Source organism: Homalodisca vitripennis, unplaced genomic scaffold, assembly GCF_021130785.1.
Source record: "Homalodisca vitripennis isolate AUS2020 unplaced genomic scaffold, UT_GWSS_2.1 ScUCBcl_5369;HRSCAF=12058, whole genome shotgun sequence".
Taxonomy (NCBI): Eukaryota; Metazoa; Arthropoda; class Insecta; order Hemiptera; family Cicadellidae; genus Homalodisca; species Homalodisca vitripennis.
This window is the reverse complement of record NW_025781478.1, coordinates 5,991-33,672: the sequence shown is the minus strand read 5'-3', so window position 1 is coordinate 33,672 and position 27,682 is coordinate 5,991. Positions and strand designations below refer to the sequence as shown.

At 36.5% G+C, this 27,682-nt stretch overlaps 1 protein-coding gene across 1 annotated transcript; it reads right to left on the bottom strand.

The window, feature by feature from the left end:
• Positions 1 to 454: 454 nt before the first annotated feature.
• On the bottom strand, positions 455 to 27,682 carry LOC124373343. Its single transcript, XM_046831724.1, has 7 exons — positions 27,652 to 27,682; positions 13,041 to 13,216; positions 12,418 to 12,434; positions 12,187 to 12,374; positions 10,222 to 10,338; positions 7,869 to 8,230; positions 455 to 781 (listed from the first exon to the last, which is right to left on the bottom strand). The coding sequence occupies exons 1-7, from the start codon at positions 27,680 to 27,682 to the stop codon at positions 605 to 607; spliced, it is 1,068 nt and encodes a 355-aa protein (XP_046687680.1). The 3' UTR covers positions 455 to 604.

The following is a 27,682-nucleotide window of genomic DNA, read 5'->3' as shown; positions in this document are numbered from 1 at the left end:
AGCCACTGGTGTGTTACCTACAATCACTTCGTCGCAATCCACAGATTCCAGCTCCCTACGAAAAAGTGGCAGAAGTTCATCCCCAACTACTCTTTTCCTGAAAATGTACTTGACATGCCAAGAAGGTGAAGGTGGTGTACTTACCAGGCAATTTTCAATTTTCATTGCGACAGCTGCATGATCTGCGACCATGGTATTGACCACTCCAACAGAATAATTCCACAAATCCAGATCCGTTACAATGTGTTTTGTACTAGATTACAAAAAACTTATGTATGACACCATTACTTTTCATCAGAAATATGTAAATGAATAAATGTCTAAGGTTTAATTAATCATAACGGTTTATATTCTTCAACAGCATTACATTTCATGACTTTTCATGGAGCTAACTCAAAATCCAACAATTTGCCATGAACAGTTACCCTAAAAATAAAATAAAATAACACACTGCAACAATACAAAACTTTATTTAATTTTACAATACAAAGCACTAACGTTACAATAAAATAAAATAAAAGAACAAACATGAAAAGTTGTATTATTTTTAAGAAAGTCAACAGCTGTACAGCTATACAACATACTATACACATACGACACAACATTAATTGTTGGACTCCATTGACTTCTTCAACTTCCGATATCTCTCGACGAGGTCACAGATGGACTTTCGTTTGAAGGAAAGAGGAGTGGCCTCTACGGCTGGCAGTGGAGTTGACACTGTCTCTTTTGGTCCACTTGTCACAAAGCTTACCTCAGAGAGGGGTGACAGATCTTCAATCTGTAATCACACATGCTCAGGTCAGTATTGGGACAACACAAACATTTATAATGTATTCGATACAGAAAGTCTGGCAATGTAAAAAAGATAGACAGTTAAACTAAACACTGTTACAGTTTTGTTTTGAAAAGTTAATAGTTTATATTATTTTATGCTTGTTCACAAAAGATTAATAAATAACTTAGGAGTTTATACCACATAAGTACACACACACACAGGAACCCATACAAGAAGAAGAACATACACCCATGCAGTTTTGATAACTTACAATAAACATATATAAATCAATAGATTTTAAAATTAATAAAAAACTAGCAACCTATTTTAGAGTTAAAATTAATATAAAACAAATTATCATACACAAAAACAAGAACAGGGTGGTTTTTTTGTATATATATATATATATATATATATATATATATATATATATATAAGATAGAAATACATAAACTATTGTAAAATTGAATCATCAGATAAAAAAAATAATTTCTTTAGACCAAATAACACAGAATACATTAAATCTTAATATCAAGGAGATTGTTATGCAAAGTAAGTTTACAACACCTGGAGTTATAAAGTGAATTTAGATCAGCTGGTGACTTTACAATAATGGAATTTTTATTCTTTTGAATGATGGCTTAATAGGAGACTGAGAAGAAGCTTTTCTCATCAAAGTTAATAAATATTTGAGTTATTAAATACAGTAATAATTTTATTATTTGTATTAAATTGGTGGTTCTCAATTTTTGAATCCAAGAACAGAAAAGACATTTACTAGATGATGAACACTTGAATATTGGATGACAACCAGAACTCTCAGATCTGCAAAGATTACTACTACCAATATTAAATCTACACTAAGCTGACAAGGATGATTGGAAGATGAATAATTGTCAATGGAACATACAAAGTAAAACTGGATTTAAACTCAAGTAAGATCTACCCAATTTATGATTCCAAATTTTTCAAAATCTAAACCTATTTTTGTATAAATTCAAATTTAACATGTACCACAATTTTTCCTATGTTGGATATCATTTGTTTTATGTGCCCATGGCAGTATAATCCAAGAAACCCTGTATGTGACAAATAAACTCAATAGCAATTATTGTAAATCAAACTTTTATTTATTTTATATCAATAGCTAGTTAAGTAAGGGCAAAGTACGGGTTAAATCAGTGGTTCTCAACCTATTCAAACGCTGCGACCCCCTTTTTAGGTTGAGAATTTTTCCGCGACCCCCTTCTTGTAAACATCGTAAAGTAAGCCTTTGTATGAAAAAAGACAGCAATAATTAGTTTTAAAAAAAAATAAAAAAACACTATTCAAAACTATATAAAAACGTTAGTGAGCACTAATTTCTTAATAATTAATAAACGATCCTGTAATAAATGTAACGAAAGTAATTTTAATCATTTTCAATTCTTCAATATCAAAGCAGGCAAAGGACTGTGCGCAGTGTATTTTACAGAACTGACGCGTGGTGTATTTAAAGCCGCGGAGACAGCCTGACATGGAGCTACAGCGCGCAGCCATCGCACGGCGCAATTCGTCCTCCAACAAGCCACTGTGCCAGTCGACTGCCTGACGTCTTGAGAAATAGTGCGTACTTTGATCTTCAAATTGAACACTCAAGTTTTAGTATTAATAATGGATAAGTTTTTAAAAAGAGAAGCTTCATGTAGCAAAAGTAGTTCCGAAGTCTCAAAACCAAACTGCCGAAAGTATGATAATGCATATCTACAGTTTGGTTTTACTGAACTTGAAAACAAACCTCAGTGTGTTATTTTGTAGTGAAGTTTTATCAGTTGAAAGCATGAAACCTTCAAAAATGAAGCGTCATCTTGAAACTAAGCATTCTGCGCTGAAAAACAAACCAGTTGAGTTTTTCCAGAGAAAACTGCTGTCCCTTCGCAGTCAAACAGGTAAATATTAAAAGTCATACTGATGTTAGCAAAAATGCCCTCAAAGCTTCGTACGAGGTAGCGCTAAAGATTGCTAAAGTGGGGAAGCCACATACCATTGCTGAGGAATTAATTCTTCCTGCCGCAATCGATATGGTTTTCAAATATGATTAATCCTCAAGAAGCTGACAAGCTAAAAAAAAATCCCACTATCAAATGACACTGTGCCACGACGAATATCAGACATGGTGAAAGATGTTCAGAACCAGCTAAAGATGCAAATAAAAGAAAGCACGTTTTTTTCGATTCAATGCGACGAATCAACTGACATTGCTAACTGTGCTCAGTTTTTGTGTTTTATTAGGTATGATTGCGGTCACTCTATTAAGGAAAAATGTATTATTTTGCAAATCTTTGCCAGACCATGCCACAGGTGAAAGTCTTTTTAAAGTGTTCATTGAGGCAACTGAACCATTTGAAATTGATTGGAACAAATGTGTTTCAATTTGTAGTGATGGTGCAAGAGCCCTTTCGGGTAAAAGTCAAAGTCAAAGTCAAAAGATTCTTTATTCATAAACTGTACAAATAATACAGAGAATAGTGTCATAAGCATCATTTGCATACAGCATGCTATAAAATACTAATTTAAAATATGTTCACATACACAAACATCTACCTAAACATTTTTTTGTTTTGTTTTTAAGAAATTAACAAATTCTTCGACATTGTATACACAAATATCACATAAAATAGATCTAATTTCATTTTTAAAATGTTTTACATTGAGCAATTTAACATTGTATGATAGCATATTATAAAGCCTCAGACCAAATTCACAAAAACTGTTTATAGTTGTTTGAAAATTGCACTGATTTACTCTAAGGAAATTGTTTTGTCTGGTAAAATGACTATGAATAGAATTATTTGTAGGAATTGTATCTAAATTAGTTTTGATATATAATAAACAGTCTAAAATGTATAAAGAAATAATAGTTAAAATACCAAGTTGCTTAAACAGTGGCTTACAGTGCGTCCTACTACTAACATTAAACATTACTCTAACTGCTCTCTTCTGTAATAAAAATAGTCTTCTTAAATTACCAAAATGCTCCCACACAATAATTCCATAAGATAAATGACTTTGAATATGGGCAAAGTAAACAGCTTTCAACACATCTATGCTTACAAAAGATTTAAGTTTTCTAAGCATAAAAATACCTTTAGAAACCTTTTTACATAGAGTTTCAACATGAATGTTCCACTTAACATTAGATTGCACGAACAGGCCTAAAAACCTAACACTGTCCTCATTTCTTGTTTTAAAGCTGAATTCAATACTCTGAGTTTTATCATTATTCAAACATAATGAGTTGGCAGCTGTCCAATCTTCGATTATGGAGTTAGAAGTCATAAGGAGGTGATTAGCTACACTAGCATATTTACAATTAATTTGAACAGCTAAATCATCAGCATACATGTAGGCACTTACATAATCATTTGTAAAGGCTGATGATAGATCATTGATGTAAATTTATAAACATGGTAGGCCCCAAAATTGAGCCCTGCGGGACCCCTAGCTGTACAGGTAAATAAGAAGAAAAATTATTATTATAGTAGACTGACTGATGCCTTTCTGATAGGTAAGATCTAATTAAGTTCAAAGCAGATTTATCGAAACCATAATATTTTAACTTATCTAATAATACACTATGTGATATAGTATCGAAGGCCTTCGACATGTCATAGAAATTACCTAAAACCTTATTTTTTACATCTAGGCCATTCATACAATTTTTCATAAATTTAACAATAGGATTACATGTGCCTCTATTAGGCCTAAATCCAAACTGATCATCAGAAAATAGCTTATGTTTTTCAAAATAGCCACCTATTTTTCTATTCAACAACAATTCAAACACCTTTCCAATAACAGGTATTATGGACACTGGCCGATAGTTACAATAATCAGTTTTTACACCTTTTTTAAACAAAGGAACTACTTTTGATAACTTCAAATGTAAAGGGAAACACTGAGTTATCAATACATTGATTAAACAAATAGGCCATAACCTCTGCAATATACGGTGCAGCAAGTTTTAATATTTGTGAATTAAGACAATATACATCTAAACTAACACTATTACTAAGAGAGAGGATGGCACTATATACCTCATCTACACTTACATTACCAACAGAAAAAACATCACAGCCTTGGTTATGACTTAAACTTATTAAGATAGTATGTAACATCATGATGAGACCCAGGTATATTCTGTACAATAGATTCAACATTATTTAAAAAGAAATAATTGAACTCATCACATTTTAATCCAAGTTTATGTGTATCACATATAGGCCTTTCATTCGTACTCATGCCATCCTTAATAACAGACCATATGGCTTTAGGTTTATTATTGGCCTGAATAACTCTGTTGCAATAATATGCTTTTTTAGCTGATGAAATTTCATGTCTGTAAATTATTCTTAGTTGTCTATACGATTCTCTATAGCGTGCTTGACCAGTGTCTTTAAAAAGGTTGTAGATAGTAAGGCATTGTTCTTTGAGATCAGAAAGATTCTGGGTATACCACCTAGGCCTCAGAGGCTTATTCCTTTTATTACTCACAAACTTAGTTGGAAAAACCGTGTCTACAATGTTCAAGAATACACTAAAAAAAATATTCAAACTTGTCATTTACTGTACCCAGAGTATACAGAGCAAACCAGTTTATTTTTCTAAGTAAGGTTGTAAAATATAAAACATTAATTTCGTCAATAGGTCTTGTCAAGTGAGAGCGCTTACAAGTATTTAACTGTATATTATCTTTGGTGTTTAGTTGCATTTGTAAAATAACCGAATAATGATCTGATACAACCGTTGGCTCAACACATGCAGACACTATCCTGTCTTGGTGAATTGTGGTGGCAATATTATCAATGCAGGTACCCATATTACCAAATAGACTAGGTCTGGTAACATCCGCCACAGTATAAACTAAGTTAAAACTCATTAACAGGTTAACAAATATACAGTAGATCTATTAACACTATCAACCAACAAATCAACATTGAAGTCACCACATAGCATAACAGACGCATTAGACTTATTTCTAAGACATACAGCGGATTGATTGCCAGGTTGAAAACGTTAATGCCAAATGCAAACTGGGTGCATTGTTTTTTACATAAACAAGCTTTGGCAGCTAAAGGAATGCCGGATGACTTGCGTCAAGTTTTGGCTGAGGCTATCAAAGTTGTTAACTACGTCAAGAGTCGACCATTGCAGAGTAAATTACTTGAAAACTTGTGTGAAGAGGTAGGAGCCCTGCACAAACATTTGCTATTCCACACCGAAGTGAGATGGCTGTCCCGGGGTAACGTGTTGAGTAGGCTGTTTTCATTGAGATCAGAAATATTGCTTTTTTTAATGGACAGTAAAAAATGAACTTTCCCATTTTTTCAGCGATGAAAAATGGTTAATAAAGCTTGCTTACTTAGCTGATATTTCTTCTCATCTCAACATTTTGAACTCATCCCTACAAGGACCAGAAACAACTATTTTGTATGCTCAAGTCCGAGTAAATGCATTTGTAAGAAAACTTACTCTTTGGAATACAAGAATAAAAGATGAAGACTTTGAAAATTTCCAACTTACACAAGAATTCAAGGAGTATGTCTCAAGTATTGGTGACACATCCATTGACACATCATCTCTCTCATTACTCATATCATCACACACCTTGAAGCCTTGATAAAGCATTTGAATGATTATATTCCTGTTTAAGATACAAGTAGATCTGTGTGGATAATAAAACTATTTTCCGAAAAAGCTGAATTGAATGCTGGCCTCCACGATGAACTGATAGATATATCAAGTGATCAGTCATTGATACTAACTTTTGACGATGTTTGTCCCGACAAGTTTTGGCTAAGTAAGAAGGAACACCCAGAATTGACCAAAGTAGCATTGAAGATTTTGATACCCTTTTCTACTTCTTACAATTGTGAAAAAGGATTTTCCACAATGGTGAATTTAAAAACCAAATCAAGAAATCGTTTGGCACTGGAAAATGAATTTTGTGTTTGACAAAAATCAACCCAGACATTCTACAGTTAGTTAATTCAAAGCAAGCTCAAGTTTCTCATTAAGTCATTCTGCTGGACTTTTAAAAAAATGTATTTTTTGCAATGTATTTTGTGTAGTGTGCCTTTTTTAGAATAAACAAATTTTGTCTCACAACAATAAGGCCTGCGTTACGATACAAGCTGCGCGGCAGGCACCATCATTTTTAGCAACGATGTTGAATCATTTAGAGCTCCATTTGTTCCTTTTTGTTAATTATAGTTGTATTTTAAAATAGTATTGATTAATTGTAAATTAATTAAATATACTTATTGTATTTAAGAAGCGGACTCAACTCAGTTTCTAAATAAGTACATGGTTGCTTAATTTAATATTCGCCGCTCATATGGTATATATGGCCTGAGTTTTTTAATTTTTTTTTTTCATTTATCACCTATCTCGCGGCCCCCCCCAGACCCGTCCCGCGACCCACCGGTTGAGAACCCCTGGGTTAAATAAATAAATAAAGCAAAAAGAAAAATTTAACATAACAAGAATAATTAAATCTGTAAAGCTCAAATCTAGAATTCACAATATTAAGGATACGACAAGGAGTGCTCGCACCAAACCACCCTTGGGTAATTTGATAGGTCCAATCTACTGCGGGAGATGACTGTTGGAGCTGGTGGGATTCCCTTAGAGTCAAAAGTTCTTACCAGCCTAGACATAAGGGTGCCACCCCCTACCTACTTTGAATAGAGACTTGTTCAGAGCTGTCTTCTCCTTCTTCCGAGGGGACATGACTGAGATTAATGTCCTAAATTCTTCCTCCTGAATCTCGACAGGATGCGGCCCTTACCCCCAACCTTAATCATCCAGCGAATATCCTACCACTCCAGAAGCATCACAAAGGTCCATTTAGGACTAGGTGTAATTTGAAGCTTCTTGTTCTAATAGAAGTAAGTTACACAAAAAGGTTATAGTAACATTGGATTTAAAAAATGTAATACTACTGTATTTTGAAGTTACCAGTGTGTTAACTTAAAATTAAAATTTAATTAATCTCGATAAAGCATATGTTCAACTATGAGTACGGTAATAAACATTCTGGTGTTGTTACCTCTTCCAGTTTCGGCCCTGTGGGGAGCTGTCCGTACAGAGATTTCCGGCAAGTGAGCGCAGGGGTGGAGGTGGCGGAGACCGTTGAGTGGCGAGGCAATGTTCCTACTTGACTGGGACGGTGGGGTAATGTAGCCAGGTGGGGGCGGCGGGGCAATGTAGCCAGGTGGGTTGGAATACGGGACTGTGAAATGCTGTGGCGGGTGCTTCGCTTTATGCTGGAAGCTACACCCGGATGCCGGAACCCCTTGGAGGAAGGAGTGTCGAAAATCGACACCTGGGACCTTTTCCACTTGACAGAGCACACAACCCTCCTGTGGCTCTTCTTCTTCCTCACTATATCCGACCAACGCCTTCGTTTATCTTTCCAAACAAATAAAACACATAATAAATGTAATTATAATCATTTTCTCACACACTACAGGAGCTCGGTCACCAAATGCTTTGCTTATGAATGATAGACTCAAGTAAATTTCAAATTAATAGCCAAAGCGGAGACTAGGCTGTATGGAGGGTAGTTACTTTATTCTCACCCAAAGTTCTACATAAACATTTACAGTGCGAGGGCAAGCACCATCATAGACCAACACAATGCTATTGATGCACATTTCATAGCTCTTATTGTGTATTGCACATTTTCTAAGCAACTCTTAAAAAATCTATTGTTAAACAGTTTTAAAAAACCACTAAGAAAACAAAAATGTCCCAAAAACATATAATGCACATGATTAAAAAACAAAAACACTTTTGTTACGGTTGGTAACATTTGCTATAATTCCATTGAGTGCTATTTAGATATCCAAAATTACGTATAATCTACCTTCAATCTTATCAAGGAGGACAAACATTTTTATAATAGAACTTGAGTCCATCATTAGACAGTCCCAGAAATACTGAGTAACTTCAAACTATTACACAAACTAACTGGCTTTTTCAATAGGAACATTACTTTTTTCTGAATACCAAAATATTATTCTAAGATTTTTCATACCTTCAGTGCAGCAATATACATTTTAAGTATACCAAATTAATAGGAATCCAGGATAGTGGCTAGATACATCAATATGTAGGCTTATAGTCTGTATGTTCAAAGAGAATCCTTTATAACCTTATAGATAACCTTTAGAATTATATTTCCTTAAAAAGTCTTGTAATAATCCGGTGGTGATTAACCCTATCAGTACTATTTATTTTACCTCCTCCTGCACGACATATAAGGACTATCCATAAAGTATTACGTTTCGCTCTGTAGCCGCTAGAGGTAGAAATATTGCTGCAATTTTGATGTCAGGGCATTTCTCCGTTCAGTGGCTATCCAGCTGTGATAGTGAGAGGTTACTGTCCTTGTTGTTTTACAATAGCAGTTTAAAATGTGTGATGCAATTGAAAATCCCACCAGTTGTGAAGTGTGGTCAGTAATACGGTTATAGTTGGCTAAGCACAATAAACCAATTGAGATTTATTGCCAACTCTGTGAAGTTTATGGGAACGATGTGATTACTGAAGGTGGAGTGAGTCAGTGGTGCATTAGGTTTTAAAATGGTCAAACTAATGTGCATGACGATGAACAAATTAGATATCCAAGTATTGTGACCGATGAATTTATCTCTAAAGTTGATGAAAGGATTAAAGAAGACTGCCGATTCACAATAACAGAAATCTCACTTAGTTTTTATCAAATTTCAAGTCGTTTATTACACAACATTGTTACGCAACAGTTATATTACCATAAATGTTGTGCAAAATGGTAAATCTTAATAGAAATGCTTAAAAACTAGCGTATGGCTACTTTAATGACATTTTTGAACACTTACGAAAAAGATAGTGACTCACTGCTCGATCGAATTATAGGAGAAGAGGCTTGGGTAAAATATGTTATTTATGAAACAAAATTACAGTCTATGGAGTGGGCGCTTTGATGATGACGTGGAACTGCGGGAGGGTGTGACTACCTGGTTGAAGTCTCAGGCAGCAGAATTTTATAATACTGGAATTTAAAAACTAGTTCATCGCTATAAGTGCCTAAATTGTTATTTGCAAAACCATTCTTCATTTAATTTTAATACTAGTTAACTTATTTTAATTAATGTGTAACAACTGATGAGGTTTTCAGTATCAGGCAATAACGTTTAAGAGTGTCAATTTTACTGTATACAGTACAGTACTGTATATACTTTCATATTTAGCTCAAAATTATTTCACTAATAATACACTGTTATATATTATTGTTATGAGTGTTTTTCATCATCTGACTCCGTAGAAGTTCAACTATTCTATCAATCGCTAGGTAATTGGATACAATGTATTCATCTGTGGCCAGTGGTATAAAGATGATCATGTAACCGTAATGATACCTTTTTTGACAGCTGATGGAGGTTTGCAGGGCGAAATGGGTTTAGCAAACTGAAGTGTAGGGGGGGCTCTCAGGTACTTGAAGTGGTCCGGAGCTTGTTTCTGCTTGATGTATGCATCTATAATATAAAAACAAACTTAACATAAAAATTAACACTGATAACACTATTTTTTAATTTTTAAGTAACTATTTTAACAAGTTCACAACAACGGCTTAGTTTTGAACTTTCTTATTTCCTGTTGAACTTTTCAATAGTAATGGTAAAAAATCGTAATCATTTTTTTCATGCTAAATGTAAGGAGTAATGAAGAAAAGTATGTACGCTTCGCAATTTTGCACAAAAAATTATTTTTAATATGTTTTTTTCAATGTTTTTCCTGGTATCCCAAAGGGTACATACAAAATTAAAAAAATTATGCACCCAGCAGAGTACACGATAGTCTAAGGTCTATATTTAAGCACAGGATCACATTTAATAAACCACTAAGACAGGCAAATAATAGAAACGCAATAAGAAAATGCACCCCATCGGGCGCACAAAGCAATTTATGAAAGTCCGGTGTGTACCCAATTAGGTACATAATGGCAGTTGTGAAAGATCATGTGTATCCAATGGGATATAGGGTATAAAATACAGGTGCATCGTCAAAGACAAAAAATATGAACTAACCTAAAGCTAAAATACATTTTGTATATTAATTTGCACTTACAACAGATAATTTAATAAACATAAATAAAAAAGATTAAAATATTAACACCTTTTAAAAATGGGAGTGTGCAGCAGATCAGTTTCAGTTATCAAGCAGGTACTCATCCAAGGAGTAATATGCCTCCTTCACCAGCTTATCCTTTACAGCCTTTAACATTTGTTTTCAATTAAGACACACAAAATGGAGAGATATTCCATTAAACATTTTTAAAGGCAAATATGATGGGCTTTTTTCAAATAAGGAGATTATGGTGGGAATACTGACATTTTGAATTGTTCCTTGTATTAAAGTGGTGTGTGGAGGTAAACTCATTATACAAGGCAGACCTATCGCACACCAACTTTATGATGTCATAAACATATATTCCTGTTAGTGTCAATACCTCAAACTGTCTAAATAATGGTCGAAAACAAGAGCGTTTTTTTTTTTTAGCAATGTTCTAATTATACTCTACTGTGCAACCAATATTTGTTAATAATTTTTTTGTGCACCCCAGACAACTATTCTGTATCGTAAAAAAAGATTCTATACAGGCATAATATACTGCTTTGCATTTTCTAAAGATTTGCAGTGTGACAATGCTGAGAGCATAGCATAGAGTACATAATTTATTAACTAATAGTTTATATGGTGATTCCATTTTATGTTTTGATCAAAATGGAGTCCAAGAAATTTGTGGGATTCTACAAAGCCCTGATATGTCTGAGTGATTTGATGAATGTTTAATGTGACTACACATAACACAGCTATGGCAGGTAGGGTTGATTCAATTGAATTTTGAGTTTAGCTCCAGTTCACCTTCCTATTAGTGCAGCGTCTGGTATCTGACGCTGTCTCAGACTTGACTCCTGGAATCTGGAGTCATGTTCGTCTCAAGAGATCCAAAGAACAAGACAACGAAGAAGCGCAAAACGCAACATTTACATCGCTTTGACATCAGAGGCACAAATAAATAGGTGAAGTGGAAGTCTCATTGTCTCATCAGGTACAAAACTGAGTGCACTACGATGTGATAGACACGATCTCTAAGAACGGTGGAGCAACTGAGTTTTCTACACATAATGTAGCTATGGTAGGAATGGTCTATTCAATTGAATCTTCTTTGGATCTCTTCAGACAAACATGACTGCAGGTTCCAGGAGTCAAGTCTGAAATAGTGTCAGATACCAGGCAAAGGAAGGTGTCCACCTTCCTTTTATTGTTGCATAACCTATTATTTTTCCAAAAGTATTTAAAGTCACAGCATGTTGACTTACATACAATGGGTCGCAGTTTGCTGATGACTCTTCTGCTCTGATTGCAACACGTGTCTAAGGCAGCGGTCAGGTTGATAGCCCGTGCCTGCAGGTCACGGTACTGCTTCAGGAGCTCCTGAACTTCGGGGAGCAGGGAGGACGTGGTAGGAGTTTCCGAAAACCATGCCCGCCGCCCACGCTTGCCCCGCCTTCAGCACCGCCGCCAGTCTCACATCTCCACTGCTGTTGTACACAGGGGAGGCCACCATCTGTGAAATGTGTCATTTATTTCAAAAAAGTCAGAAAAATTAAAAACACCATCTTTATTTAAAGTTTTAGTTAAAAACAACCAACACATTATGATTGTCACACACAAAATTCATGGAATCTTAAAATTCGTGGGGCGGAGAACATGAAAGGTTTTCATCTCTCACAATTTTTTAATTTTCCTGAAGTAGCATCTTAATTGTTTGTTTTTTTAATAACTTTGATCAAAACTTGACTGAAGTGTCAACAAATACAGAAATTACAATAACAGTAAAATTGTGATTAATAGATATTTTTTATCTTTGTTCAAATGTCTTTTACTTGATTTGAAACATGATAATTAAATTTAACACCCCTAAACAATAACATAATGTCCAATAGCTGATGCCATTTGCAATAGCAAGGAAAGACTGTTCAACTAAATATGCAATTTCGCCTCTATCACACTGTCGCAGATTGAGCCATTACTCAATTCATTACTAAACAATATCAAAACTACTAATAGATTTGGGATCAAAAAACGAATAATAAATTTACAATTTTTGTATTTTTTGTACAATGCAATGTATATTGTTAACGGCAATTAAATTATTTGACACCAGACATACCTCAGCGAGTGCAGGGGAGATTGCTAGCTTCGTACCGTCCAGACACAGATCCTCGGAAGTCTTGGCAGCTGCTGCCTTCCTCCGCTTGCACTCAGCAGTCAGGTCCCTCAGCTGAACCAGCCGTCCAGCTTGCTTTTTCAGCTCTGCCACTTTCTCGTTTGTCCTCGCGTTCCAATCTGTCACAGGTATCCATTACTATTGGTGAGCCAGTATAATGGAAAGTTAGAGTAAAAACCTGTTAGTTGTATTGTTCATTTTTTGTAGGCATTAAAAAAATATTCAAAGGTTCAAGATTCAAAAAGTCTTTATTCGTGAAATGCACATCATGTACAAGAATAGTGTCCAGTAAAACATAATAAGAATACTATCAAATAAAAACACAAATTTGCTGTTGAAACAATGAATAAAGTGCTAGGTTCAGCAGGTAAGAATTTCATTTCATTTGATTGGACCTCCCAGGGATTTGAACCCGTGATTTTGTTTACTTATCACTCTTGGTAGGTTTTTAAAGAACTTATGTCCCATAAAATCAGTTTTCTTTTTGAAAAATTCAAGATTATGTTGTGGGACATTTCTTTTATGCCTTGTGTTGTATCGATAACTATTAACTAGAATTGGAGTGTTGTTTTCTTCTTGTTTCGCATTAAGAACTGTTTGAATACCAAACATTTTAAATAGTTGGTCACAGTTTTTCCACTAGACAAGGAACTGAGGAAATCTCTACTGCACTTAAATCTAAAAGGTTTTCTGGGCGGCTTCCAGATTAACAGAATACTCAGGATTGATAAGTGTGAAGCTGATCCGGAAGGCTAGCCCTATTCCAGACTTTACTAAAGGATAAATTTTCAATTGAAAATAAAAAAGTGACTAAATTTATTTCACTTACAAGTAAATCAAAATGAGGATGAAAGAGTGTTATCTAATCCAACATAACCTCAAAGATGACCTGTTGAGAAAGTAACTTGAGATACTACAACTTCCAGAATCGCCATATTGACTATATCAACGTGCTGTATCATTATGTACGATATATAACTATAGGTGAGCAAGTAGAAATAATCACATTACACCACAACACCGCCACAATAACTCCTTCAAAATTACTGCACCACAAGATCTATTACATTAGTAGTATACTTTGGCCGTTCCTGGGACAACGCACCCGAGACCGGTTCTGGGACAAACCGTGTGAGACCGAATCTGGGACAGAAAATTGTTAGAGAGCGATTAAGAGTGTGAGTACGGGTGGTCAGAACCGCGCCGCGCGAATCACCACGCATGTCATCGCTGTCCCGCCACAGACACCACGCGTTGTTACTGTAAGTATGCAAGCAATCGGCACGCGCCTCGTCAGCACCGCGCCGCGCGACTGTTGAACCATCATCGCCAAGCATTTGGCACGCGCCTCGTCAGCACCGCGCCGCGCGACTGCTGAACCGTCACCACCACCGCGCTGTGTGAGACACCGCGTGTTGTTTCTATAAGTATACAAACAATCGTTACGCGCCTCGTCACTGTCCAGTCACCGCCGCGCCCGCGAGACACCGCACCTTATAAATTACTAGTTTGGTATACTGTAAGTGTATTGTGGATAGTATCAGGAATTAATGAAGCAGAAAAGTCGGAAAGAAATCCTGCTTCGAGCATTAGAGGTTCATAAACCTGTGGTTAAGCGATTCCCTAAGAGAAAAATTGTAACTTTGGGTATTGATGATTTGTGGGCTGCAGACCTTGTTGTAATGATTAGGTTTTCAAAGGAAAATGATGGATTCAGATACATACTTAATGTAATTGATACGTTTTCAAAATATGTGTGGTCAGAACCATTAAAAACTAAACGCTCACAAGAGGTTACTAAATCGTTTGGTAAAATATTAAGAAGAGCGAAATTGGTTGGTCACAAACCCCCGAACCTTCTTCACACGGATAAAGGACGAGAATTTGTTAATAAGGAATTTAGAGAGTTTTTACACAAAAATCAAATAAAGTTATACCATACTGAAAATGAGGAAAAAAGTGCCATTATAGAGCGTTTCCATAGAACTCTCAATGAAAAAATGAAAGTGCACTTTGAAATTCAAAACTCTTTTAGATGGGTGTCCACATTTACAGAAGCTTCTACGTCAATATAACAGTAAATTTCATAGCACTATAAAGATGAGCCCATCAGAAGTGAATTCAAGCAATGAACAAACTTTAAGAAACATGTACGCAAACACTGGACGATGTCTAGTATTCAGACCCAGACTTTCGGTTGGAGACCGCGTAAGAATTACTATAAAGAAAGATGTATTTGGAAATAAATACCGCAGAAATTGGACAAGAGAAATTTTTCGGATTGTGGCTGTCAACAAAACTTGCCCTGTTACCTACAAAATCGCAGACCAGTCTGGTGAGGAAAATAATAGGATCGTTTTATGAAAAAGAGTTACAAAAAACTATGTTCTAGTTCAGAGTCAAATGTATTAGTAAGGCTCTCATCCTTCCTTCCACTCATCCCACACACCCACCCTCTTCCTACTCCTCTTCCTATTCTCATCCATCCATACCTCATCCTTTTCCATCGTCTAATCGCGCCCATACAGTAAGAGAGTAGCCAGCTCTATAATAATGGTGTTTTCTCCTGCTAGCAAGCAAACAGCATTTCTCAATGCTACGGATGGTCTTCGAAGATCATCAGTCAAGAAATGTTCGAATTGTGGAGAAGAGGTTACGGCATCTAACCTATCCCGCCACCAAAAAAACAAAGAAGTGCATCCATACCTCATCCTTTTCCATCGTCAATCACCCATACAGTAAGAGAGTAGCCAGCTCTATAATAATGGCGTTTTCTCCTGCTAGCAAGCAAACAGCATTTCTCAATGCTACGGACGGTCTTCGAAGATCATCAGTCAAGAAATGTCCAAATTGTGGAGCTGAGGTTACTGCATCTAACCTATCCCGCCACCAAAAAACAAAGAAGTGTATGTCAGCGTCAAATCCACCAGCTTATGCTTCTTCCAACGGATTCAATGAAAAACCTCCTTCGATGAAACAAGTATGTTCAAGGTGTGGTGTTGAAGTCAGGAACTCCTCCATGTCCCGCCATAAAAAAACAAAGAAATGCATGTCCACGTTAGACAGACAAACTCCGGATTTTGATATGTCTATGTTGGAAAACTACGCTGATGCTGTGAGTGACAATCAATTCCAGAACGCGATTGCTGATTTTGATATGTCTATGTTGCCAGAGTCCTATTCAAATCTCAGACCTGAAGAACAAGACGCGATTGCTGATTTTGATATGTCTATGTTGCCAGAGTCCTATTCAAATCTCAGACCTGAAGAACAAGACGCGATTGCTGATTTTGATTTGTCTATTTTAGACACTCCAGATTTCTATTCCAAAATTAGAACTATAATTGGTCCATCTAAAGCTGACGCTCCAAAGTTTGAACCACCAGTAAAAAGGATACACCCCGATTCATCGAAAATTATATCAATACTTGGTCCACCACCATTTGAAGTTCCGGATAAGTCAGACTATTCACTGCATATACCATATAGTCCTGTATACCATTCACCACTACATATCCCAGAGAGTCCAACATACAACGTGCTTAGTCCGACCGATGTACGTGCTCAAATAAAACCCCAGAAGAAACCATGTCCAAAATGCAGTAAGGAAATAACGGTTTCCAACATGGCTCGGCACCAAAAATCTCAGAAATGTGCCAGCAAGCAGCGTGGTATGACATATAACGAACGTCTGAAAAAGATGGAAATCAAACCAGCTCCTAAAAGTAAAATGTGTTGGATTTGTGAAACACCAATAGAGTCATCCAACTGGAACCGTCACAAACAATCGAAACGCCATATCCGTTTGTCAGCACTTCATGAAGGTCCTCGATACAGGAGTGAAATATTACCCATTACGAGACTGACACCAAGACTGCCGGCACCCACTCCAGACATCAACATGCTGGTAAAGAAATACCCAAAACGACCAAGGGAAGTCAAACAAGTACCGAAGGTCAATACAAACGATATAGCTCTTGAAGCGATGATCCGAAAACCGACTAGACCACAAAAGATTCCTACAGGTGTGAAAAAGATTATTAGTGAGACACCGACTAGTACAATTAATAGTGAGAATTCGATTAGCCCTACCATGGAAGAGAGGCAGCTTCTGTCTGAAACAGAATCACCTTCAACACCTCATCTGGTTCCGGTACGTACTCCAGAGGAGTCACAGACAATACTTGATGAAATATCAGAAGTCCAGTCGGCATTCACGGGAAGATTGAAAACGTATGTGATTATGAACAAACGTGGGATCAAAGATCCAAAAATGTTTCTTGAGATATGCAAACCACTCGTTGTTGAAAAACTTCAGGAAGCTGTAAAAGAAAAAAATCTTAAGGTAAACATGGTTTATCATGCTGAATTCAAGAAAATAATAAACGATGTGGAGGTGACTCAAGTCATGAACTTTAAAACAAAAAATGAAATTCTTTACTCGACAACGTCTCTGTCTGACTATTATAAACTCAGCAAAAACTTAAGATGTTGGTTGAGATGGAGGAGTTTGAGGCAAACGGTTCTCAATGGTCACTAAAAAGTGTGAAAGACTTGGAGATCAGAGTCAACCGATACGTTCCTTTTCACGGATCCAGCTATGTGGTTCTACCAAAACAGATTCAATCCAAAAAGGCTGTTATTAATGTAAAAAACGAAGATCAGAAATGTTTTATGTGGTCTATTCTGGCAGCTTTACATCCAGTTAAGGTTCATCCAGAAAGAATCAGCAATTACGAACCTTTCAAACGAGAGCTGCTTCATGCACTAGCAACTTGCGAATGCCCCATGAAACTTGATGATATAGCAAAGTTTGAAAGACGTAGTGGAATTTCTGTTAATGTCTATGCTTATGATGACAAGTTCGATATATTCCCGCTGAGAATAACTGATAACGAGATGGAAAAACATGTTAATCTACTGTTTATCAGAGAAAAAACAAACACTCACTACTGCTGGATCAAAGATATGTCCCGTTTGGTTAGTTCACAGATCTCACGAAATGGACATAAGATGTGGATATGCAATAGGTGTTTGCAACACTTTACGAGAGAGGATTTACTCATCAAGCATAGAGAAGACTGTAACACACACGATGCTGTGAAATTGGAACTACCAGAGCCAGGAACTGTAATTAGATTTAAAGATTTCAATTGCTCAATGAGAGTGCCCTTTGTGTATTACGCAGACTTTGAATGCTGTCTAGCACCTATTTCAACATGTCAACCGTGTAAAGTGGATTGTAATGGTAATCACCAGTCGTTCACTATTAAATATCAGAAACATAATGCCATTTCCTTCTGTATGTATGGGGTGTCAGAAGACGGCTTTTCCAAACCACCGATTAAATACTTTGGAGACGATGCTGCACATGTATTTGTAAAATCATTGATTGAGGAGTCGATAAGGATTAATGAACTTTTACAAGAGTGAAGCAATAGTCCCCATGCAGTTGATGACAAAAGAGCAACAGGAAATGTTTGAATCTACTACTACGTGTCATATCTGTGGAAATTTTCTTGGTGATGATCGTGTTAGAGACCATAAACCATTTGACGGGTTTGTTTAGAGGAGCAGCTCACAACAAGTGTAACATCAATTTCAAAAAACCTAGGTTCATTCCTGTTTTCATTCAAAATTTAGCAGGTTACGATACTCACCTTTTTATTAAAGAGTTTGGTAAGTTCCAAAATCGCATATCATTGATACCCAACAACGAGGAGCGGTACATTTCCTTTACGGTCAGTGTGGAAGGTGGAATTGAACTACGATTCATCGATTCATTCAAGTTCATGTCACAAAGTCTCGATAGGTTGGCAAAGAATCTGACTAGATCTCAATTCAAACACATCTCAACATATTACAATGGTAAGGACCTCAATTTATTGCTACGAAAAGGAGTGTACCCTTACGACTACATGGACAGTATAGAAAAATATAGTGAAACATCACTACCTAGTCAAGAAGAATTTTACAATAGACTGAATAAACAACACATAACAAATGAAGATTACAAAGATGCGTGCGATGTATGGACCGCCTTTAACATTCAGAACATGAAAGAATATACAATGCTATATAACGAAACCGATGTCTTGCTGCTTGCAGATGTTATGGAGAACTTCAGGGATGTATGTCTCAAAACATACAAATTAGATCCTGCATGGTATTTCACAGCACCTGGGTTGGCTTGGAACGCAATGCTAAAAATTACAAAAGTTGAACTGTCCCTATTGACTGACATCGATATGGTACTCATGGTTGAAAAAGGTATTCGTGGTGGTATTTCACAGTGTTCTCATCGATATGCGAAGGCAAACAATCCCTACATGAAAGACTACGACAAATCGAAACCAAATAACTACCTCATGTACTTGGATGCAAACAACCTGTATGGGTGGGCAATGTCTGTAAAACTACCATATGCAAACTTTCAGTGGAGCAGTAGTACAGACATCGATGTAATGAAAGTTAGTGACGATTCACCCACAGGCTACATATTAGAAGTTGATTTGGAATATCCTGAAGAACTACACGACGTACACTCTGATCTACCTCTCGCTCCAGAACGTAGAGTCCCACCAGGATCGAAAATGGCAAAGCTTCTGACAACTCTCTACAGCAAAGAAAAGTATGTCGTACACTACAAAAATTTAAAGCTTTATTTGAGTCTGGGTATGAAACTAAAACATGTTCATAGAGTTCTTAGTTTCAGTCAAAGCAATTGGTTGCAGCCGTACATTAATCTGAATACCATGGAGCGTACAAAGGCGAAAAATGATTTTGAGAAAGACTTTTTCAAACTTATGAACAACTCAGTTTTTGGAAAAACTATGGAAAATATGAGAAATCGTGTGGACATTCGTTTGGGTACTAAGTCCAAATTAGTGGAAAGATGGGTTAGCAAACCGAACTTTAAGAGTCGAACCATCTTTACAGAAAACCTAGTTGCTGTACATTTTAGTAAGAAAAAACTTTTGTTAAATAAACCTATTTACGTAGGTATGAGTATTCTAGACATATCAAAGACACTGATGTATGATTTCCACTACAATGTAATGAAAGAGAAGTATGGGTCTAATATAAAAATGGTGTACACTGATACCGATTCCCTGATATATGACATCAAAACTAAAAATTTCTACGAAGACATGAAACATATAATTGGATTATTTGATACAAGTGACTACCCCAACCCCAACCAATATGGGCTTCCCCACGTAAACAAAAAAGTTCTGGGTAAAATGAAAGATGAACTTAATGGTCGAATCATGCGAGAGTTTGTAGGACTACGATCCAAGATGTATGTGAGCAATATAGAAGACAACCATTTCATAAAGAGGTCTAAGGGTGTGAAAAAAGCTGTAGTTGAAAATGAAATTACCTGTAGCAACTATAAAGACTGTTTGTTTAGTAACATCGAGCACTACAAAACGATGAATACAATTCGGAGTCAAGCACACAATCTCTACAGCGTAGAACACCATAAAGTGGTACTTTCATCAAAGGACGACAAGCGTTTCGTACTCGAAGACAATATCCGAACCCTAGCATGGGGTCATCATAGAATATGCGAAAACTGTTAAATTGTAAATGTATGTAAGAGAACATACTATGGAAATTCAAGTGTATTGCAGAGATAAATTCGAAGACCAATTTTTACCTAGACCGTTACGGTGTCTTATTGTAGGACCGTCTGGGAGTGGTAAAACGAACTTGTTATTGAATTTCATTTACAACAAAGATGGAGTTCCGTTCAAGAATCTATACGTGTTCAGTCGTTCAATAGAACAACCTGCATATGCAGATCTGCGTGAACAATACAGTAGATTAGAAAAAAAACCTTAGAAGACAAATAGCGTTTTTCTATTCGTCCTGTCAAGATCTCATTTCTATCGATGACTGCAAACCAAACTCACTTGTGGTATTTGATGACTGCCTCCTAGAAGAGCAAACTAAAATCAAAGACTATTTCATTAGAGGACGTCATAAAGGGATTTCTTGTGTCTACCTGAGTCAGAGCTATGGTCGAGTTGATATGCAGGTCATACGAAAACAATGTTAATCTGTTGTGTCTGTTTACAATGAACAAGTACTATACAAAGAGAGTGTTCCAGGACTTTGTAGGTTCTGACATGACTTTCAACCAATTTGAGGCTCTCTGTTTTGAGTGCTGGAAAAACACCTCATGGGTTCATATCTATTAATACAACAGCTAAACCACAAAAAAGGAAATACATGTGCAATTTAAAAAGGAAACTAAGTGTTGAATAATACTTCGCTGTACAACGTACCAGTATAAACGTAATTTGACGTTTAAGTATAAACGTAATTTGACGTTTAAGTATAAACGTAATTTGACGTTCAAGTATAAACGTAATTTGACGTTCAAGTATAAACGTAATTTGACGTTTAAGTATAAACGTAATTTAACGTTCATAAACGTAATTTGACGTTTAAGTATAAACGTAATTTAACGTTCATAAACGTAATTTAACGTTCATAAACGTAATTTAAACGTTCATAAACGTAATTTAACGTTCATAAACGTAATTTGACGTTTAAGTATAAACTTAATTTAACGTTCATAAACGTTATTTAACGTTCATAAACGTTATTTAACGTTCATAAAACATAATTTGACGTTTAAGTATAAAACGTAATTTAACGTTCATAAACGTTATTTAACGTTCATAAACGTAATTTGACGTTTAAGTATAAACGTAATTTAACGTTCATAAACGTTATTTAACGTTCATAAACGTAATTTAACGTTCATAAAACGTAATTTGACGTTTAAGTATAAACGTAATTTAACGTTCGTAAACGTAATTTGACGTTTAAGTATAAACGTAATTTGACGTTCATAAACGTAATTTGACGTTCTAGTGTAAACGTGACTTGAAAGATTTGAAGAATAACGCTGTATCTATTACTATAAGTATACAACATGGCGAATAAACTAGATGCAAAAGAAGCAAGGCGACTTGAAAAAATTCAGACTGTCTTGGCTGCAAAGTTCAAACGTGCTGAACAGGATGAATTAAAAAACTTCTCAAACAAAAATACTATATCATCAAATGCTAATGAGACGTCTACCAATCGTAACATATCAATAACACATGATCGACCGCTCACTGTTTCTAAAGCTCGAAAGTTGGATGAGTTAAACCGGAAATTACAAAGTGAGTTTGCTCAGACTCATTTTAAAGAGTTAGAAGATGTTCATGAAAATGAGAAAAAGTACGAACCAATCACCAGAGCCATTAGGGAACAACAACATAGAGAATTGGAAACACAAAAGATATGTAGTCAAAACCGTATGAAACAGTTGGTAAGATTTCAACCTCAAGCATCAGATCGTCGAACGTTTGAGGATGTAGATTACGATGATGAGCCAGAAGTACAACCTCAAGAGCAATCGATGAAACAGTTGATGGATCCTAAAAGTAGTAACACTTGGTTCTCTAGGAGCCCGATACCTTCCAAAATCCAACGACAAACAGTTTGGTATTTGGTACGATGAAAATCTAGAGCAGCCGATGATCGGTTCCGAACCGATTACATTTGATTATGATGACATTATATTAGTCAGCTCTCAAAAGAAATACAAAGGGACTGAGGGTCTTTGGAGATTGTTGACGAAAAACAATATAGTAGAGAAGGATCTGTACACCGATGAAGACTGGAACTCTTACAAGGACATGTTGGTGAGGACAAACTCGCTTTTCCAAAGAAACAATCCCAAAAGTAATCGTCCCAAATCAAGTCAAGGACTAAAGTGGAAACATATGATAAAACCTATTTGGGATGAGTTGGTGAATGGAAAAGTGGCAACAATTGGTTCAGGGTTAAAGGTTTACAATGAAAGTCCGGTCGAATATAAGTACATAAAGAACTTCAAAGACCTCATTGACAGGTTACACTACATTCAAGCGCAGGAAGAAGCTGGAAACAACAACTTTCATAATGAAAAACTGTCTGTAGTTGATTTCCTTCACGATGAAATGGAAGACCTAATTGCTACACCTAAAGGGTTGAAGTACCTAGTCAGATGTTTGTCTGTTTTGCCTGAACATGTTATAGAAGGTAAAGGGCTTTTGAACGACATCATTAACAAGTTACCATTCGAGTTACATGCGCCCGAGAACTGGAATCTTGATACGTACAACTACTGTGGGCCCGGCACCCAGCTTGACAAGAGACTTGCTAGGGGAGATAAGGGAATTAATCCCCTCGATGAAGCTTGTAAGAAGCATGATATATGGTATAGGGATCATAAAAACACAGAAGACAGGTGGGAGGCGGACAAAATATTACAAAAGAAAGCTTGGGAGAGGGTTACCTCAGATGATGCTGACTTGAATGAGCGTATGGTCGGTCTAGCAACAACAGGAGGAATGTGGTTGAAACGTAAACTCGGTATGGGGTTAGGAACTTCAGGATGTATCTACCCATCAGATATATAAAGCAATGAAAGCAAATATTTTTTGCCCTATATATAAGAGAGGATATAATAGAACAGTGATCAGTGGTAAAACCAGTGATGGAGAAACTGTATATTGAATTTTCGAGCGGTATAGCAAGAAGTGAGTATAGAACTGCAATGCCAGTTTCAGAGCTCAACTTCAATGCACCCAACAACAATACAACATTCAAACTGGATCATGGAGACGCATTTTATGATTCACGCATAATGTACCACATTCAAGGAAAGTATGTGCAAAAAATCTGATGGATCTGATTATCAAACTAACTCTACCGTCAAACTGGTAGACAACTTCGCGGCCTTCTTGTTTTCAAGAATAGAGCTGAGGAAACACAATACATTGATCGACACAGTAGAACTCCCCGGCATCACCAGCACTATAAAGGGGATTGTTAGTTACAGTAACACTGAAAAACAAACACTCTCAAGTAGTGGTTTCTCATCATCGTTTACAGGAGGTGGGAAGTTTGAGGCACTCGGCACACTTGGGCATTTAGGATTAGGGTTCTTTGACCACCTACGTTACCCGATGTACAAGGGAGGTTTTGAAATCACATTTACTAGGAATGAAGATAATGATGCGTTGTTTCACTGGAAAGGGGCAGGGTCCACAGCAACGGATCCTGGTGATGGAAAAATTGTGATAGAGTCGTTTGTGTTACGAGTCCCCATAGTCGATTATACCAGCACTTCCAAAATCCAGTTAATTGATGGTTTGAAACATCTGAGTGACAAGGATGCTTTAGTCTACAACTTCTTTCAATGGCAATGCATCGACAAAAGAGGGGTGTTCGGTTCATCGTTCAGCTTCGATATTACAAGTGTTTACAGAAATGTGTACAATCCTAGATTTGTTATAATCGCACTTCAGACAAACAGAACAAACACCCAGGCAAAAGATCCTAGTAGATTTGACAGCTGCAACATCAAAAATGTGTCTGTGAAAATTAATGGAGAAAGGTACCCTCAGGAATTGCAGAATTTTGATATTACTAATGGTATATACAGGATCATGTACGATCAGTACCTAGGGTTCCGAAAAATAAACTTCGGAGACAATAACGTGTTAGTAAACCTGAAAGAATTTATTGATAACTCACCTTTGGTTGTAATTGACACACATCTACATCAACCAACAACAGACAGATCTCGAAGTGACATTCAGATTGAATTAGATTTTGTAAAAGCTATTGCATCTCCACAGGGGAGCAGCGGCACCACAGCATATGTTGTCGTTGTATCTGAGGCACATTTCTCATATGACATTACTCGAAACATAATCAAATTCCTGTAAAAACAAAAAAAAAAAAAAAACAAAAAAACAAAAAAAAGTAAAATAAAATTTTTTTTTTTTTTCATTAGTAGGCGGCCATTATTGTTTTAATGTCAGTGTTTTGTATATTAAGAAAGCGTATAGAATGGAAAGTCAGCATAATTATACAGTTCGGCTATCCGAAGCTCAAAAACGTAAGCTTCGTACAGCGTACAAAAGACGGAAACCTACAGTAATCAGATTATCTAATGAACAGCTGTCTCACGGAAGTGATCGTATACTTCTTTCTGGAGAGCAACACAAAGCCGTTTCTAGAGCCGTTAAGAACAAAAAAGGTTTACAATTGCTTCTAAGTTACAACCAACTCGTATCTAATAAACAAGGAGGGTTTTTGAAGGAAATTATGGAAATGGTGGATTCGTCAGTTCCTGGAGGTAAACGTTTCATCTCTCCATTAATAAGAAGAAAGGTGGCTCCTTTACTGAGAGAAAAATTTATACCTTGGTTAAAGAGTTTAGTCGATGAGGAGTTAGACACCATTATTGAAAAAGATCCTACGGGTAGAGGGTTGAAAACGACGTATTGGTCGGAAGCTTGATGCATTGTTGTCTGTGAATAAAAAAAAGAGATCTTCCCGCTGTCTCTTGGTGAAATAGAAAAATTAGCAGGTATATTAAACATTAATGAGTTTAGAGGTGTTTTCATGTGACAGTTACTTCCAGACAAACCTACAAATATCGAACGTGGTATTGTAAATCTTGGTGACCTTTCATCTGGTGGTACTCACTGGACGTGTTATGTGAAACGTGGTGAAAAGAAATTCTATTTTGATTCATATGGCGATGTCAATCCTCCAATAGAAGTAGTCAGGTACTTGGGGTCAAAGGGTTGGTTTATAAACTCAGAGCGTATTCAGGGGTTTGATGATCCTCCTATCTGTGGACATCTGTGCCTGGAGGTTCTACGACGAGATTCAGCTGGTGAGGACTGGGAACATATTCTTCGTAATATAAAGAAACAATAAAAATGCATGGAAACCGTGGTTTTATTTTCAACAGATTTGGAGACGAAATTGAAATTGGGTCAATACCAACTCAACCCAATTCAGACCCTTCTCCTGACGAGATAATTGAGCTTGCAAGTGATGTATCAAAAGTCTCACAAGATTTATCCGAAGTCAAGAAATTATTGGAATCGCATTTGGTAAAATCGGAAAAAAATAATAAATGCGATCGAGATTGTTCCCCACTAGTACCGTAAATGGTAAAAAGATATGGGGCAGCTTCCTATTGAAAAACCACCAGAGAATTGGTCAAGTGAGCAAAGCAGTGGAGCCATATGATGTGGTTGTCAAAGTTCAATTGAGTGAATTAGAAGGCAAGATATACATCATGCAGAAAAAATTCAACAACGAAATAAAAAATATATGGAAAGAGGTTTTGAAGACTTCCATGATGGTAGTAACTTCATCTAAAACTTGTATAGAATTATAAGTATATAAAAACTGCAACCATGCCATTACTCAAACTAACTGGAACTGAGTCTGTACTGACTCTCCATCTAGAACACCCCATCCACTTGGATCCAAACGCAGAGTATTATATGGCTCTTGTTGGATTTTACTCTGAGAACAACATATACAACTTGTTGCAACATGCAAAAGTCTATTTTTGGGACTTGGAAATACATTTCATTCCGAAACCACTGATACTTCAATGTGGTTACTGGACCATTGAAAAACTTGAAAAGAGTTTCGTCTTACTTCAACTCAAATGAAAATGTAATTGCATCGAATCCACCGAATCTCAGAGCCGTTGATGTCATCGAGATACACTGCAATATTGTCAACAACAGTCTTGTCAATCATGATGTTCACTCTCACAAACATTTGGAGACAGCAATCCTCTACTCCTTTTCCCCTAATGTACCACACGGCTACAAAATATCTCAATCACCTCAAGAAAAAACACTACATACCTCTTCGGAGCGGTTTTACGAAAGATTCAACAGATCACAATCACACTTGTAGACCAAAACAACCAACTGCTCCAGAACAACCATGTAAACAACATCGTCTATTTAGATCTGATCAGTAAATCACAAACACATACATACTCACAATTTGTGGTAAATAAAAACGCGTGGTGTCTGCGCGGTGGTGGTGGGACAGCGATGACATGCGTGGTGATTCGCGCGGCGCGGTTCTGACCACCCGTACTCACACTCTTAATCGCTCTCTAACAATTTTCTGTCCCAGATTCGGTCTCACACGGTTTTGTCCAGAAACCGGTCTCGGGTGCGTTGTCCCAGGAACGGCCAAAGTATACTACTTACATTATAGTACATCAACTTGGGACCTTTATACTTAATTGAACTTTGAATTGATCCACGACAAGAGGCACTCTAATGTGGGTTATATTAAACTTAATAGAACATTAAAACTGCACACTACCTTCACAACACCACCACAAAAATTGAAAAAAAAAAACTAAAAATTATCTGTATTCAAACCAATTAAAACCACCTTTTACAATAAAAAAAATTCTAACCCTTTCCTAGGGGTGAACTTCAACGAGTGTTTAGACTGGAGTGAGCAAGTTTGCGTAAGATTGAGTCAAGACTAGCAAAGTGTATTTTTGTCTTACGCAATCTCAGAAGGCTAAAAAAACTTGATTCTAATGAAATTGGCCTACATCGCTTGCTCGAGTCACACATCTCCTACTCTATAGTATTGTGAGATGCGACTAAATCAAAACTACCAAAATTTTTGTCTGGTAGAAGAAGGCACTCACATGTGTCTTTCAAGTGCCTCCTCAGACGCAT